The 17604-nt window shown below is 39.3% G+C and overlaps 1 protein-coding gene across 1 annotated transcript in view; it reads left to right on the top strand.

The window, feature by feature from the left end:
- Window positions 1-17604, top strand: part of Tenm1 (teneurin transmembrane protein 1) — a 1167432-nt gene that overhangs the window by 1137660 nt on the left and 12168 nt on the right. The window contains exon 29 of the mRNA XM_055612144.1: window positions 15944-16240. Coding sequence (XP_055468119.1) covers window positions 15944-16240 — 297 coding nt within the window. The remainder of the gene's footprint in view (window positions 1-15943; window positions 16241-17604) is intronic.

The following is a 17604-nucleotide window of genomic DNA, read 5'->3' as shown; positions in this document are numbered from 1 at the left end:
TTGTACAGAATTCAGCAGTCTCTCAAATCACATCTGGAATCTTTAATACATTTTTGTCATTTAATACAATCATTTTTATTAAGATCTATGTTGGAGAATCATTTACTTACAAAAATATTCAACAAATCTAAAGGTGCAAAGGGAAATGAAAACAAGAATGCTAATTTCGAACTATGGAAGAATGAATACACAGATATTTATCATGTAGTAAAATGTTATGCAACCATATGCATATTAATGTGGGAATGGTGGCAATAAAACATTGGCTGAAAATAAGGACACAAGGTTAAGTGTCATCCTATTTTGTGTGTGTGTGTGTGTGTGTGTGTGTGTGTGTGAAAATTATTCACTCCTCCCAGAGTAAGATAAATGAGAGGAAATGCAATAAAGAATTAATAGAAATTCTCCTTGGATGGTGGAATTTCAGATCATGATTTGCTCTATACATTTCTATATTTTCCAATCTAGGGAAACTTTGAAAAAAATCTCCCATTATACTCAAGTAATAGGGAAGGAGCTGATAATTTTATAGAACCAAAGTATGTCAGGTTACTGAGAAAGGAAAGACAAGATTCTGATATGAGTGGAGCATTTGTAGTCATCCAAGACACTAAGATAAAAAGTCTACAATTGAAAATGTGATTCTTGAGAACCCATAGAAGTTTTATGTTTGGCTTTCAAAAGGGTGTGATAGGCAACTCATATCATGTCTTAGTGTCCATGTATTTGTTTAGGAAATTTTTGTGGGAGCATAGTTTATAACTTTCAGACAAAGAAATTCTTGACCACCAAAGTTAAATGTTACCATAGAGCTGGTTAAGAACACTTGTTCCTCTTGCTGAGGACCTGCAATCACAGTACTCACATGATGCCTTACAGCCATCTATCACTCCCAGGCATTCAGGTTGTTCACATTCTTACACATAAAGTAAATCAATTTTAAAACATATTTTTTAATGTTAACAAAGTTTAGTTGGGCAGGACAAGATGACGGCACCAGGAGAACACTGCTTCTGAGGTGCAGGACAACATTTTCCATACAGCAACCAAGAGACTGAACTCTGGGCCCTAAAACAACAGCGATCAGTGTTTCCCAGGTGAGAGGAAACCACACGGCATGGGAATCAGTCAGGTCCTGTGCTCAGGCCACCCAGCCAGAACCCGGAAGAGATCCAGGGTCCCGCAGGCACTAGGTCCCCAGACCAGAGCCACACACCTACTTGTCCTGATCACCTTCCCAGGCTGATAAGTGGGCACAAAAAAAACACCAGAGACTGGGAGTCCCAGTCGCAAGAAAACCCCACAAGGAAGGAAGGAAACAGTATTGACTTCGGTCACCCAGTCTTTCCCTGCAAAAAGTCTCTCAGACAGGCCCAACCCAGGGATCTTCTGTGCACCAGATAGCCTGCTGTTACCAGGAGAGCAGTACCCACATGCCACAGATTATCGCTTGGGTACTGGGGCACACAGCCCCAACCTCAGACCTAAAGAAGCTCAGAAGCGACGAGATCTACCCCCATATACTGCTCCAAGGAGCAAGCAGTTATCCCAAAGAAAACTGACCAAACTACAGGACACACAGGTTACAGCAGCAGATCACTAAATTTACAGCAAGAAATCCAGAAGCAGGGCAACTGTCTTCAGGACTTCTCCAGGTGAGAGGAGAGCCCTCTCGACTAACAAGGACCACAGTTACCACTCAGGTCTCTATGCCTGAGGAGAGCAGCAGCAACTCCTGAAAAACACCGGCCATCTAGTGACTATACCCAAAAACCTGAGAAGGCTTCCTTCAGGAAAAACCATCTTCCTGCCAAGGGGATTCTCTCCACCACAGGATCCCAAGAACCACCAGAAACTAACTCCAAACACCTAAGATAGCCCAGTGGGTAGAGGCCAGCATAAAAGCTCAGCCAACAAAAGACAGAACAATATGGCATTTCCAGAACCCAGTTATCCAGGGGCAAGTAGCCCTGGACATCCCAGCATAATTGAAATTCAACAAGATGACCTAACATCTATGCTCTTGAAGAGGATAACAGGGGAAACAAATAAAATGTGTAAAGAACTAGAGGAAGATAAACTCAAACAGACTATGGCCAAAGAAAAATAACTAAAAGCTGCAAGGGAAAAAGGCCAAGTAACATATAACGGCAAACCCATTAGAATCATACCTGACTTTTCAACAGAGACTATGAAAGCCAGAAGGGCCTGGATGGATATCATGCAGACCCTAAGAGAGCACAGATGTCAGCCCAGGCTACTACACCCAGCAAAACTCTCAGTCCTCATAGACGGAGAAAACAAGATATTAAGTGACAAAAATAAATTTCAACAATACCTACAAAGAAATCCAGCGTTACAGAAGACACTAGAAGGGAAAATGCAACCCAAAAAAACTAACTACTTTCAAGAAAACACAGGAAATAATTAACCTCACTACAGTAAAACAAAAAGCAACCAAGCACCTAATCTTATGACCACAGCCAACATCAAAATCAAAGGATCTGAGAGGCAGGGCAAGATGGCAGTGCTGGGAGGACTCTCATTCTGAGGAGCAGCACAGCAGGATCAGCACAGTGACCAGCAATCAGAACTCGCGGCCATAAAACACAGCCATTGTGTTTCCCAGGTGAGAGGATACCCCACGGTGGGGAATTCAATCAGCTTTTAATTCACCTGGCTAAACCGCGGAAGAGATCCCTGTTCCGCCAGACGATTGGCTGCCGGCTGCCAGCCCCAGCCCCAGCCCAGAGCCACAAGCCAGTGTCTCTGGTCACGGTCCCAGACTGAACCATGCGCACCACACTATCAGAGACTGGAATTTTCAGTCGAGAGATAACCCCAAGGTACAGGAAACGATTGGGACTGACCTTAGGTCACCCAGACATCCCCTGGAAAAGACTCGGGTTCCACGGGCGCCCCAGGAGCCAGCCCTGAGCCAGAGCCCTGCCTGCCTGTGCGCCTGATTCGCCTCCTGAGATAGAACTGTGGGCACCAGGGCACCAGCGAATGAGTTTCACTGTCTGGTGCAAACACACAGGGAGGGAAACGGCTGGTCTGATCTCAGAGCACTCAACCTACATCCCCACCCCAAAAAGGTCTCGGGAAAATTATCCAGTTTATGCAGACACCCAGGCTCCCAAAGGCTGGAAAGGCAGACACAGGCAGTTTCTGCGCACCAGACAGCTGGTGGAGACTGAGCCGCCATCACTCAGCTATGCTCCAGACACAGGCACAAACAGTTGCTGTGCGCCAGATGTCCAACTGCGTCACAGCAGCTGATCATTAAATTTACAGCAAGAAACCCAGAAACAGGGCAGCTGTCCTCAGGACTTCCCTGGGTGAGAGGAGAACCCTCTTGACTAACAAAGACCACAGTTACCACTAAGGTCTCTATCCCTGAGGTGAGCAGCAGCAACTCCTGAAAAAACGCCAGCCATCCAGGGACTATACCCAAAAAGCTGAGAAGACATCCTTCAGGAAAAACCAGCTTTCTGCAAAGGGGATTCTTTCCACCACAGGATCCGCAGGAACCACCAGAAAATAACCCCAAACACCTAAGATAGCACAATGGGTAGAGGCCAGCGTACAAGCTGAAGCAACAAAAGACAGAGCAATATGGCATCCCCAGAACCCAGTTACCCAGGGGCAAGTAGCCCTGGACACCCCAGCATAATTGAAATCTAAGAAGATGACCTAACAACTATGCTCATGAAGATGATAACAGAGGAAACAAATAAGATATGTAAAGACATAGAGGAAGATAAACTCAAACAGAATATTGCCATCCGTAAAGAAATAGAGGAAGCTGCAGCCAAACAGTTTATGGCCTTTAGAAATGAAATGCTTAAAGCATTGAATGAAATAAAAGAAACAGAGTTGAAGGAACTAAAACAAAAACAGGAAAGTACAATCAGACAGGTGAAGGAAGTAAGCAAAACAACTCAAGACCTGAAGATAAAATTGGAAAAATTAAAGAAAACACAAATGGAGGAAATAATGGAGAGGAAGAATCTAGGGAAGAAAACAGGAACTAGAGAGGTAAGCATAACCAACAGATTACAAGAGATGGAAGAAAGAATCTCAGGTGTAGAAGATACAATGGAAGAAATCGATGTATCTGTCAAAGAAAATGTTAAATCCAAAAAATTTCTGACACAGAGCGTGCAAGAAATCCAAGACAATATGAAAAGACAAAACTTAAGAATAATAGGTATAGAGGAAAAAGAAGACTCCCTTCTCTAAGGCCCAGAAAATATTTTCAAAAAAATCATTGAAAAAAATTTCCCCAAGTTAAAGGAGAGGCCAATAAGAATACATGAGGCCTACAGAACACCAACAAATTTGACCAGAAAAGAAAAACCTCCTGCCACATAATAATCAAAACAGTAAGTATACAGAACAAAGAAAAAATACTAAAAGCTGCAAGGGAATAAGGCCAAGTAACATATAATGGCAAACCCATTAGAATCACACCTGAATTTTCAATACAGACTGTGAAAGCCAGAAGGGCCTGGACGGATATCATGCAGACCCTAAGAGAACACAGATGTCAGCCCAGGCTACTATACCCAGCAAAACTCTCAGTCCTCATAGATGGAGAAAACAAGATATTCAATGACAAAAACAAATTTCAACAATACCTACAAACAAATCCAGCATTACAGAAGACACTGGAAGGGAAAATACAACCCCAAAAAAATTAGCTTCTGTCAAGAAAACACAGGAAATAATTAACCTTACTACAGTAAAACAAAAAGCAAACAAGCACACAACCTGATGACCACAGCCAACATCAAAATCAAGGGATCTAACAACCACTGGTCATTAATCTCTCTCAACATCAATGGACTCAACTCTCCGATAAAAAGACACAGATTAAAAGAATGGATACGTAAACAAAACCCAGCAATCTGTTACATACAAGAAACACATCTAAGACACAAAGATAGACATTACCTGAGGGTAAAGGGTTGGAAGACAACTATCCAAGAAAACGGACCCAAGAAGCAAGCAGGAGTAGCCATTCTAATATCTGATAAAATAGACTTTCAACCAAAATTAATAAAAAGAGATGGGGAAGGACACTTCATACTCATCAAAGGAAAAATCCACCAGGAAGACATCACAATCCTGAACATCTATGCCCCAAATACAAGAGCACCCACATTTGTTAAAGAAACATTGATAAAATTTAAACCACATATAGATCCCCACACATTAATAGTGGGAGACTTCAACACCCCACTCTCAACAAAGGACAGGTCAACAAAACAGAAATTAAACAAAGAAACAATGTCTCTGACAGAGGTCATGAATTAAATGAACCTAACAGACATTTACAGAACTTTACACTCAAACACAAAAGAATTTACCTTCTTCTCAGCACCTCATGGAATGTTCTCCAAAATAGACCATATAGTTGGTCACAAAGCAATCCTCAACAGATACAAGAAGACTGAAATAATCCCTTGTATCCTGTGTGATCAACATGGAATAAAGCTGGACCTCAACAATAACAGAAATACCAAAAAGCCTACACACACATGGAAACTGAACAACTTGTTACTAAATGACAGCTGGGTCAGGGAAGAAATATAGAAAGAAATTAAAGTCTTTCTAGAAATCAATGAAAATGAAGACACAACATACCCAAACTTGTGGGACACAATGAAAGCAGTGCTAAGAGGAAAGTTCATAGCACTAAGTGCCTTTAAGAAAAAATTCGAGACAGCTCATTCAAGCAACTTAATGGTTCACTTAAAAACCTGGGCTGAAATCAATCAATTGGAAACAAATAAAACAATTCAAAGAATCAATGAAACCAAGAGCTGGTTCTTTGAGAAAATCAACAAGATCGACAAACCCTTAGCCAAGCTAACTAAAAGGCAGAGAGACACCACCCAAATCAACAAAATCAGAAATGAAAAGGGGGACATAACTACAGACACTGAGGAAATCCAAACAATCATTAGGACTTACTTCAAAAGTCTATATGCCACAAAATTTGAAAATCTAAATGAAATGGACAATTTTCTTGATCGATTTGATTTACCAAAGCTGAACCAGGACCAGGTAAATCAACTAAATAGTCCTATATCCCCCAAAGAAATAGAAGAGGTCATCGAAAGTCTCCCATCCAAAAAAAGCTCAGGACCAGATGGCTTCAGCGCAGAATTCTACCAAACCTTCAAAAAAGAGCTAACACCAATTCTCTTCAAACTATTCCACAAAATAAAAACAGAAGGAATATTACCAAACACATTCTATGAAGCCACAGTCACCTTGGTACCTAAACTTCACAAAGACTCAACAAAGAAAGAGAATTTCAGGCCAATCTCCCTTATGAACATTGATGCAAAAATACTTAACAAAATACTTGCAAACCGAATCCAAGAACACATCAAAGATATTATCCACTATGACCAAATAGGCTTAATCCCAGGTATGCAGGAGTGGTTCAACATACGGAAATCCATCAATGTGATCCACCATATTAATGAACTGAAAGAAAAAAAAAAAAACATGATAATCTCCCTAGATGCTGAAAAAGCATTTGACAAAATCTAACATCCATTCATGTTTAATGTATTGGAGAGATCAGGAATACAAGGCATATATCTAAACATAGTAAAGGCAAAATACAGCAAGCCTATAGCCAACATCAAACTAAACGGAGAGAAACATAAGCAATCACACTAAAATCAAGGACAAGACAAGGCTGCCCACTCTCCCCATATCTCTTCAACACAGTGCTGGAAGTCCTTGCTAGAGCAATAAGAAAGTTGAAGGAGATCAAAGGGATACAGATTGGAAAATAAAAAGTCAAATTATCACTATTTGCAGATGATATGATAGTATATGTGAGTGACCCCAAAAACTCTACCAGGGAACTCCTACAGCTGATAAACACCTTCAGCAAAGTGGCCAGATAAAAAATTAACTCAAAAAAATCAGTAGCCCTCCTGTATACAAAAGACAAAAGGGCTGAGAAAGAAATTAGTGAAACAACACCCTTCACAATACCAAAAATGACATAAGGTACCTCAGAGTAACCCTAACCAAAGAAGTCAAAGACTTGTATGAAAAAAATTTCAAGTCTCTGAAGAAAGAATTAGAAGAGGATGTCAGAAGATGGAAAGTTCTCCCATGCTCATGGCTTGGCAGGATTAACATAGTAAAAATGGCCATTTTACCAAAAGCAATCTACAGATTCAATGCAATTCCCAACAAATTACCAACACAATTCTTTACAGACCTGGAAAGAAAAATTCTCAACTTCATATGGAATAACAAGAAACCCAGAATTGCTAAAACAATCCTCTACAATAACAGATCATCTGGAGGTATCTCCATCCCTGATCTTAAGTTGTACTATAGAACAACAGTTTTAAAAACTGCATAGTACTGGCATAGAAACAGAATGGTGGATCAATGGAACCAAACAGAGGACCCAGAAATAAACCCACACACTTACAGACACCTGATCTTTGACAAAGATGCCAAAACTATACAATGGAAAAAAGATAGCATCTTCAACAAATGGTGCTGGTCCAACTGGATGTCGAAATGTAGAAAAATGAAAATAGATCCATACTTATCACCCTGCACAAAACTGAAGTCCAAGTGGATCAAAGACCTCAACATAAAACCAGACACACTAAATCTATTAGAAAAAAAAGTGGGGAATACCCTAGAACTCATTGGTACAGGAGAAAACTTCCTGAACAGAACAGCAACAGCACAGGCTCTAAGAGCAACAATCAATAAATGGGACCTCATGAAACTGAAAAGCTTCTGTAAAGCAAAGGACACCGTCATCAAAACAAAACGACTGCCTACAGATTGGTAAAGAATCTTCACCAACCCTTTATCTGACAGAGGACTCATATCCAGTATATATAAAGAACTAAACAAGCTGAAAAGCAACAAACCAAGTAATCCACTTAAAAAATGGGGAACAGAGCTAAACAGAGAATTCTCAATAGAGCAATATCGAATGTGAAGCACTTAAAGAAATGCTCAACCTCATTAGCCATTAGGAAAATGCAAATCAAAACAACCCTGAGATTTCACCTAACACCCATGAGAATGGCCAAGATCAAAAACTCTAGTGACAACACATGCTGGAGAGGTTGTGGAGAAAGGGGAACCCTTCTCCACTGCTGGTGGGAATGTAAACTTGTATGAACACTCTGAAAAGCAATCTGGCACTTTCTCAGACAACTAGGAATAGCGCTTCCTCAACATCCAGCCCTACCACTCCTAGGCATATATCCAAAAGAGGCTCAAGTACACAAAAAGGACATTTGCTCAACCATGTTTGTAGCAGCTTTATTTGTAATAGCCAGAAGCTGGAAACAACCCAGATGCCCTTCAACTGAAGAATGGATACAGAAATTGTGGTACATCTATACAATGGAGTATTACTCAGCAATGAAAAATAAGGAAATCATGAAATTGGCAGGTAAATGGTGGGACCAGGAAAAGATCATCCTGAGTGAGTTGTCCCAGAAGCAAAAAGACACGCACGGTATATACTCACTCATAGGACAAACCCATTAAAATATATACATCTAAAGAAACCAAGCAAGAGAGAGGACCCTAACTAAAATGTTCAATCACCATCCTGAAAGGCAAAAAGTATGGACATCAGAGGAAGAAGAAAACAGGAAACGAACTAGAAACCTCCTACACAGAGCCTCTGAAAGCCTCTGCCCTGCAGACTATCAAAGCAGATGCTGAGCCTGATGGCCAACTGTTGCGCAGAGTGAATGGAATTTTATGTAAGAAGTGGGAAATAGTAAGAACTGGAAAGGACAGGAACTCCACAAGGAGAGCAACAGAACAAGAAAATTCGAACACAGGGAACTTCCCAGAGACTCGTACTCCAACCAAGGACTATTCATGGAGATAACCTAGAACCGCTGCATAGATGTAGCCCATGGCAGGTCAGTGTCCAAGTGGGTTACAAAGTAATGGGAAGAGGGACTGCCTCTGACGTAATATGATTGACCTGCTCTTTGATCACCTCCCCCTGAGGGGGGAGCAGCCTTACCAGGCCACAGAAGAGTACAATGCAGCCACTTTTGACGAGAACTGATAGACTAAGATCAGAAAGGAGAAGAGAACCTCCCCTATCAGTGGACTTGGGGAAGGGCATGCATGCAGAAACATGAGGGAGGGTGGGATCGGGAGGGGAGGAGGGAGGGCTTATGGGGAGATACAAAATGAATAAAGTGTAATTAATAAAAAATAAAAAATATCAAAGGATCTAACAACCACTGGTTATTAATCTATCTCACCATCAATGGACTCAATTCTCCAATAAAAAGACACAGACTAAGAGAATGGATGTGTAAACAAAACCCAGCAATCTGTTACATACAAGAAACACACCTAAGCCACAAAGATAGACATTACCTGAGGGTAAAGGGTTGGAAGACAGCTTTCAAAGCAAATGGACCCAAGAACCAAGCAGGAGTAGCCATTCTAATATCTGAGAAAATAGGCTTTAAACCAAAATTAATAAAAAGATATGGGGAAGGACACTTCATACTCATCAAGGGAAAATTCCACCAGGAAGACATCACAACCCTGAACATCTATGCCCCAAATACAAGGGCACCCACATTTGTAAAAGAAACATTGATAAAACTTAAACCACACGCAGATCCCCACCCATTAATAGTGGGTGACTTCAACACCCCACTCTCAACAAAGGACAGGTCAACAAAACAGAAATTAAACAAAGAAACAATGTCTCTGACAGAGGTCATGAATTAAATGAATTAAATGTAAACAGACATTTACAGAACTTTACACTCAAACACAAAAGAATTTACCTTCTTCTCAGCACCTCATGGAATCTTCTCCAAAATAGACCATATAGTTGGTCACAAAGCAATCCTCAACAGATACAAGAAGATTGAAATAATCCCTTGTATCCTGTGTGATCCACATGGAATAAAGCTGGACCTCAACAACAAGAGAAATAGCAAAAAGCCTACACACACATGGAAACTGAACAACTTACTACTAAATGACAACTGGATCAGGGAAAAAATAAAGAAAGAAATTAAAGTCTTCCTATAACTCAATGAAAATGAACACAGAAAATACCCAAACTTATGGGACACAATGAAGACAGTGCTAAGAGGAAAGTTCATAGCACTAAGTGCCTTCAAGAAGAAATTTGAGACAGCTCATTCAGACAAATTAATGGCTCACTTAAAAACCCAAATAAAGAAGAAGCAGACACACCAAAAAAAAGTAGATGGCTGGAAAAAATCAAACTCAGGGCTGAAATCAATAAATTAGAAATAAATAAAACAATTCAAAGAATCAAGGAAACCAAGAGCTGGTTCTTTGAGAAAATCAACAAGATAGACAAACCCTTATCCAACCTAACAAAAAGGCAAAGAGACACCATGCAAATCAACAAAATCAGAAATGAAAAGGGGGACATAACTACACACACTGAGGAAATCCAAATAATCATTAGGACTTACTTCAAAAATCTGTATGCCACAAAATTTGAAAATCTAAATGAAATGGACAATTTTCTTGATCGATTCGACTTACCAAAGCTGAATCAGGGCCAGGTAAATCAATTAAATAGTCCTATATCCCCCAAGGAAATATAAGCAGTCATCGAAAGTCTCCCATCCAAAAAAAGCCCCAAACCAGATGGTTTCAGCGTAGAATTCTACCAGACCTTCAAAGAAGAGTTAACTCCAGTTCTCTTCAAACTATTCCACAAAATAGAAACAGAAAGAACATTACCAAACTCATTCTATGAAGCCACAGTCACCTTGGTACCTAAACCTCACAAAGACCCAACATGAAAGAAAATTTCAGGCCAATTGCCCTTATGAACATTGATGCAAAAATAAGCAACAAAATGCTTGCAAACCAAATACAAGAACATACCAAAGATATCATCCACTATGACCAAGTAGGCTTCATTCTAGGTATGCAGGGGTTGTTCAATATATGGAAATCCATCAATGTGATCCACCATATTAACAAACTGAAAGAAAAAAAACCACATGATAATCTCCCTAGATGCTGAAAAAGCATGTGACAAAATCCAACATCCATTCATGTTTAAAATATTGGAGAGATCAGGGATACAAGGCACATATCTAAACATAGTAAAGGCGATATACAGCAAGCCTATAGCCAACATTAAACTGAACAGAAAAAAAACTTAAAGCATTCCCACTGAAATCATGGACAAGACAAGGCTGCCCACTCTTTCCATATCTCTTCAACATAGTTCTGGAAGTCCTTGCCTGAGCAATAAGACAGATGAAGGAGATCAAGAGTATACAAATTGGAAAGGAAGAAGTCAAATTATCACTATTTGCAGATGATATGATAGTATATGTGAGTGACCCCAAAAACTCCACCAGGCAACTCCTACAGCTAATAAACACCTTCAGCAAAGTGGACGGATACAAAATTAACTCTAAAAATCAGTAGCCCTCCTATAAACAAAAAACAAAAGGGCTGAGAAAGAAATTAGGGGAACAACATCCTTCACAATAGCCACAAAAGACATAAAGTACCTTGGTATAACCCTAACCAAGCAAGTCAAAGACTTGTATGAAAAAAATTTCCATTCTCTGAAGAAAGAATTAGAAGAAGATGTCAGAAGATGGAAAGATCTCCCGTGCTCATGGCTTGGCAGGATTAACATAGTAAAAATGGCCATTTTACCAAAAGCAATCTACAGATTCAATGCAATTCCCATCAAATTACTAACACAATTCTTTACAGACCTGGAAGGAAAAGTTCCCTATTTCATATGGAATAATAAGAAACCCAGAATTCCTAATACAATCCTCTACAATAAAAGATCTTCAGGAGGTATCTCTATCCCTGATCTTAAGCTATATTATAGAGCAACAGTTACAAAAACTGCATGGTACTGGCATAGAAACAGAATGGTGGATGAATGGAACCGAACAGAGGACCCAGAAATAAACCCACACACTTATGGACACCTGATCTTTGACAAAGATGCCAAAATCATACAATGGAAAAAAGACAGTACCTTCAACAAATGGTGCTGGTCTAACTGGATGTCTACACATAGAAAAATGCAACTAGATCCATCCTTATCACCCTGCACAAAACTAAAGTCCAAGTGGATCAAAAACCTCAACATAAAACCAGACACATTAAATCGGTTAGAAGAAAAAGTGGGGAAAACCCTAGAACTCATTGGTACAAGAGAAAACTTCCTGAACAGAACACCAACAGCAGAGGCTCTAAGAGCAATCAATAAATGGGACCTCATGAAACTGAAAAGCTTCTGCAAAACAAAGGGCACTGTCATCAAAACAAACGACTGCCTACAGATTGGGAAAGAATCTTCACCTACCCTTTATCTGACAGAGGACTAACATCCAGTATATATAAAGAACTACAGAAGCTGAAAAGCAGTAAACCAAGTAATCCAATTAAAAAATGGGGAACGGAGCTAAACAGAGAACTCTATGTAGAGGAATATCGAATGGCAGAGAAACACTTGAAGAAATGCTCAATATCATTAGCCATTAGGGAAATGGAAATCAAAATGACCCTGAGATTTCACCTTACACCCATCAGAATGGCCAAGATGAAAAAAACTCAAGTGACAACACATATTGGAGAAGTTGTGGAGAAAGGGGAACCCTCCTCCACTGCTGGTGGGAATGTAAACTTGTACAACCATTTTGGAAATCAATCTGGCGCTTTCTCAGGCAACTAGGAATAGCGCTTCCTCAAGATCCAGACATACCACTCTGAGGCATATATTCAAAAGAGGCTCAAGTACACAATAAGGAAATTTTCTCGACCATATTTGTAGTAGCTTTATTTGTAATAGGCAGAAGCTGGAAACAGTCCAGATGCCCCTCAACTGAAGAATGGATATAGAAATTGTGGTACATCTAAACAATGGAGTATTACTCTGCAATGAAAAATAAGATAATCATGAAATTTGCAGTTAAATGATGGGACATGGAAAGGATCATTCTGAGTGAGCTGTCCCAGAAGCAGAAAGACACACATGGTATATACTCACTCATATAGACATATAACATAAGATAAACCTACTAAAATCTGTACATCTAAAGAAACTTATTAAGAGAGAAGACTCTGACTAAAATTCTCACTCCCCATCCTGAAAGGCAAAGAGGATGGATGTCAGAAGAAGATAATGACAGGAAACAACCTAGAAACCTGACACAGAGGGCCTCTGAAAGGCTCTGCCCTGCAGACTATCAAAGCAGACGCTGAGACTTATGGCCAACTGTTGGGCAGAGTACATGGAATCTTATGTAAGAAGTGGGAAATAGTAAGAACTGGAGAGGACAGGAACCGGACAAGGAGAGCAACAGAACCAGAAAATTTGAACACATGGGTCTTCCCAGAGACTCATACTCCCACCAAGTACCAGGCATGGAGATGAGCTAGAACCCCTGCATAGATGTAGCCCATGGAAGTTTAGTGTCCAAGTGGGTTCCATAGTAATGGGAAGAGGGACTGCCTCTGATATGAACTGATTGGCCTGCTCTTTGATCACCTCCCCCTCAGGGGGGAGCAGCCTTACCAGGCCACAAAAGATGACAATGCAGCCACTCCTGTTGTGATCTGTTAGACTAATATCAGAAGGAAGGAGAGGAGGACTTCCCTTATCAGTGTACATGGGGAAGGACATGCATGAGTATGGGGGAGGGAGGGTACAACTGCGAGGAGAGGAGGGAGGGGCTTATGGAAGGATACAAAGTGAATTAAGTGTAATTAATAGAATTAAATTTAATTTAAAAACGGAAAAAAAGAAGCTAACTTGGTAAAATGAAGGGTATTTAAAAGAGTAGCTAGCTGTAAAAAAAAAAAAAACCCACAAAGGTTAGTTGGATGTGATAATGGATCAGTTTAATCTGACTGTATTTAATAGAGTCAAACCCTAATGTAATTTTTTTATTTTACTTCTCGTTCATATCCCATTAACTAGTCATTTATCATTCTGTGTGGGATCATGCTGACAATTCTTGCCTGTATAAATATTTTAAACCAAACTTAAATTACCTTAGCATTTGACACATGGGCCTATTTACAGACCTAAATACAGAGAGAAAAGTAATAATTATATTATCTATTTTTAAATAGTTATTACTGATGTTTTGCAGTTTTCTATGAGCCTAAGCTTGTGAACCCATTTACATTTTAACAAAGCTCTGTTGTATGAAGTGGTAATATCACTCCCATTTCATAGATGGTAAAATTAGGGGCTTAGTAGGAAAAAAAAGTGGCTATATGTAGACCAGTAACTGAGTCAGTCTCCTGAGCCCCATTCATTCTTATACTTTGCAAACTCTTTCATTTTTTGTTCTTGCCTTCAATTTTCCCAGATACACTTGAACTTTCTCCACCCAAATCACAGCATCTCCTCTGAAAGCTGAGTGAGGAGTACATTATGACTCTACCGTTTTTCAACTTCATATGTCAATTAGTTCAAAATAAAGTTGCTTATAATAAGACAAAAGACCTACTAAATAAAGGTAATCACACCAAACTAACTAAAATTGAGTCCATTTTAAAAGCTCTTCAAAGAGTTCTACACACCTCTTCTTTCAGAGTTCCCCTTTTCATCAGGAACTAAACTCTCAAAATGATGAAAACCAAGAACTACTTTTTCCTGGAAAAAACACACACAGTTTCAGTATTGTGTTTTCTAAATAATTGTGCTATAATCAGCAAGTCATAGCAGAAGTTAAGATGGGTCTGCCAAATACTGACATTCATAGATAAAAACTGAAAACTGAGTCACTTGTCCAGTTGCTTTGAAAAGTCACCAAGGATTTTTGCTTGGTTTATTTGTTTTGTAGGTCATTTCATTATCTGGATCTTTCAGGTGGACCCAGCTGTATTTCATCAAAGCCAGGCACTACTGAGTGCTGTAGTTGAGAAAGTCCTTGAATAGAGCTCACTCTGAGTCAACTCTAATGTTTCAAGGTCCCTGGAGAGAGAACTATGAAAAGCTTGTACCCAGACCAAGGCAAAGTGAAGTTAATTTGAAAGATGAATGCAAACTAATTTTCTTTAGGTAGTAAGTGTAAGTGTGGGCTTCCCTCACTTAGACAGTCTGAGTTCAACTATGATGTAAAGCTCACTGATCCCAGATGATCATGAAAATCCAAACCAACCAACCCTTTATGAGTCTGATCGAACTCATTATCTTCTTTTTCTTCCTGACTAGCCATTTATTTACAAAGGGTGAAATAAGCCAGGAATCCTCACTGTAACTCATATAAGTTAGGTAAAATAAGATTGTGTAATGAATGGAAAATGTGGTTGCTCAATTGAGTCTTTAGTTGAAGAAAGACAATAGTCAGCCATTTGATAAGGGCAAGATTATACCAGGCACTTCTCCAAAAAGTAAAACATAGCCTTGTCCCTCCAGGACAGTACACTATGGTGAGGAAATAAAGATAACAGATAACTGTTGGATGAAGAATGTGAAACGATGGGAAATTAGAGTTGAGAGAGTCTCGATCACTGAAGAATCAGAAAGACTTCAGGATTGTGAATGCACTAGATTAAGAATCAAAGCAGTAACTGGGTGCATTGGTGCCTGCCTATAATCCCAGTACACAGGGGAAGCAGAGGCAGTTGGATCTCTATGAGTTTGAGGCCAGCCTGTTCTAAAATGAAAGTCCAGAACATCCAAGGCTACACAGAGAAACCCTGTCTCACATAGATAGATAGATAGATAGATAGATAGATAGATAGATAGATAGATAGATAGATAGATAGATATACATACATACATACATACATACATACATACATACATACATACATACATAGATATATAGATATATAGATACATAGATAGATAGATAAACCAAAGTAGAACATCAAATGTATTTCATCTTTCTTTTTGTAGGCCCATAACAGAAACCTCCTTTCCATTGATTTTGACCATATGACCCGCACAGGGAAGATCTATGATGACCACCGAAAATTCACCCTTCGAATTCTTTATGACCAGACTGGCCGACCTATTCTTTGGTCTCCTGTAAGCAGATATAATGAAGTGAACATCACATATTCACCTTCAGGGTTAGTCACATTTATTCAAAGAGGAACCTGGAATGAAAAGATGGAATATGATCAGAGTGGAAAAATAATCTCCAGAACTTGGGCTGATGGGAAAATTTGGAGCTATACCTACTTAGAAAAGGTAAGTATGTGGTAGAGGAAATGAATAAGAATATTGAAGATGACCCTAAGTACCCAACTTAGGGTACTTGTAAAAGAAAAGTCTGTGTTTTCATTGTATTAATAATAATAATAATAATAATAATCCATAGTGAACCTGTAGAGATGGGCTGTTTTTCAGCTGAAAACATCCCCATCCCTACCCTCTGCCAAGTATTTTTTTTCAAACTGAAGTCAGGACAATGGCTTAGCTTTCTACTCACTTGAGCATATTTGTTCATCCCCTTGAAAAGGTATCTGTATTATTATGAGAGCTCTTTCTGGGAGAAAATAGTTAGTGAATTTCAACTGTCTGTGTTAGTGTAGCTCAGCTCTGATAAAAGGCCTCTTGCTCAACAAATAAGGATTGTTTTTAGCATAGCCAGTTGTACACATTTGTGGACTAAGTCTCAAAAGTAATTAGCCTGAGGGAATGGTGTCAGGGAGTACTAACTGGTAATAGTCTTTTGTGTGTACCAAAGTCTTCACCAGCATCCATAATGGGAGTCTTTGCCTCTGTATCAAAGAAAAGGAGTATAATCCCACCTCAAAAACCAACAGTTAAACATTAGATCCTACACAGAAGGAAAGGTTTTGCTCAGATTATTACCAGTAGACAATAAGAAAAATTAACCTTAATCTGCCATTGCCAAGTCTGATCTCCTCCTAAAATAGAGAATACTTTCTTCCAAATTTAGGCATTCCAATTGAATTTGTCATTCCTGAATTCATTTATAAGAAAAGTAAAGGATACTTTCTCTCTCTGGAAAAAATTCCAAGGTAGTCAGTGCAAGGGTACCCACAGTACCTCTTAGAAGTTCACGAAACTTTATGGCACACATGGCAAAAAGGGAACAACATGTGCACATCTGATGCAACCCGCAAGGTTTGCTTTTCAAAGAGTCATGTGCTCATTGTCCCACGCCATCAAACAGCCAGTTTACTACTTCTCAGAATCAGTTGCTAAAGAACTCTCCACATCAAGAATGCCTAAGTGATAAAGCAAAGTTTGCTTGGAAGCAAAAGTAAGAGGTGGTAGTACTCTGCTATACCCTACCTGTGTACTTCCCTTCTGGGAAAGCTTTCAGAATGTATAATCTGTATTCTACACAGGTAATATCTGCATCTCACAGAGCAAATCTTTCCTCTTTTGGATTTCAACAAAGGATGACTGGGAAAATCTTATAGCTAAGGTCTACAGAGTGTCTAATGCATTAAAAAAATTAATTGAATACAAACTTTTAGTAGCATCTACAGTCAAAATGTTTCATAAGATGTTTACTAATAACTTTGCTATATATACATTAAATATTTATGTATATTAAAAATGATGTCACTGACGTAACA

This window comes from Psammomys obesus, unplaced genomic scaffold (genome assembly GCF_907164565.1).
Source record: "Psammomys obesus unplaced genomic scaffold, mPsaObe1.curated_primary_1811, whole genome shotgun sequence".
NCBI lineage: Eukaryota > Metazoa > Chordata > Mammalia > Rodentia > Muridae > Psammomys > Psammomys obesus.
Note: the sequence above shows the minus strand (reverse complement) of the source record. Positions and strands in the feature narration are given on the sequence as shown.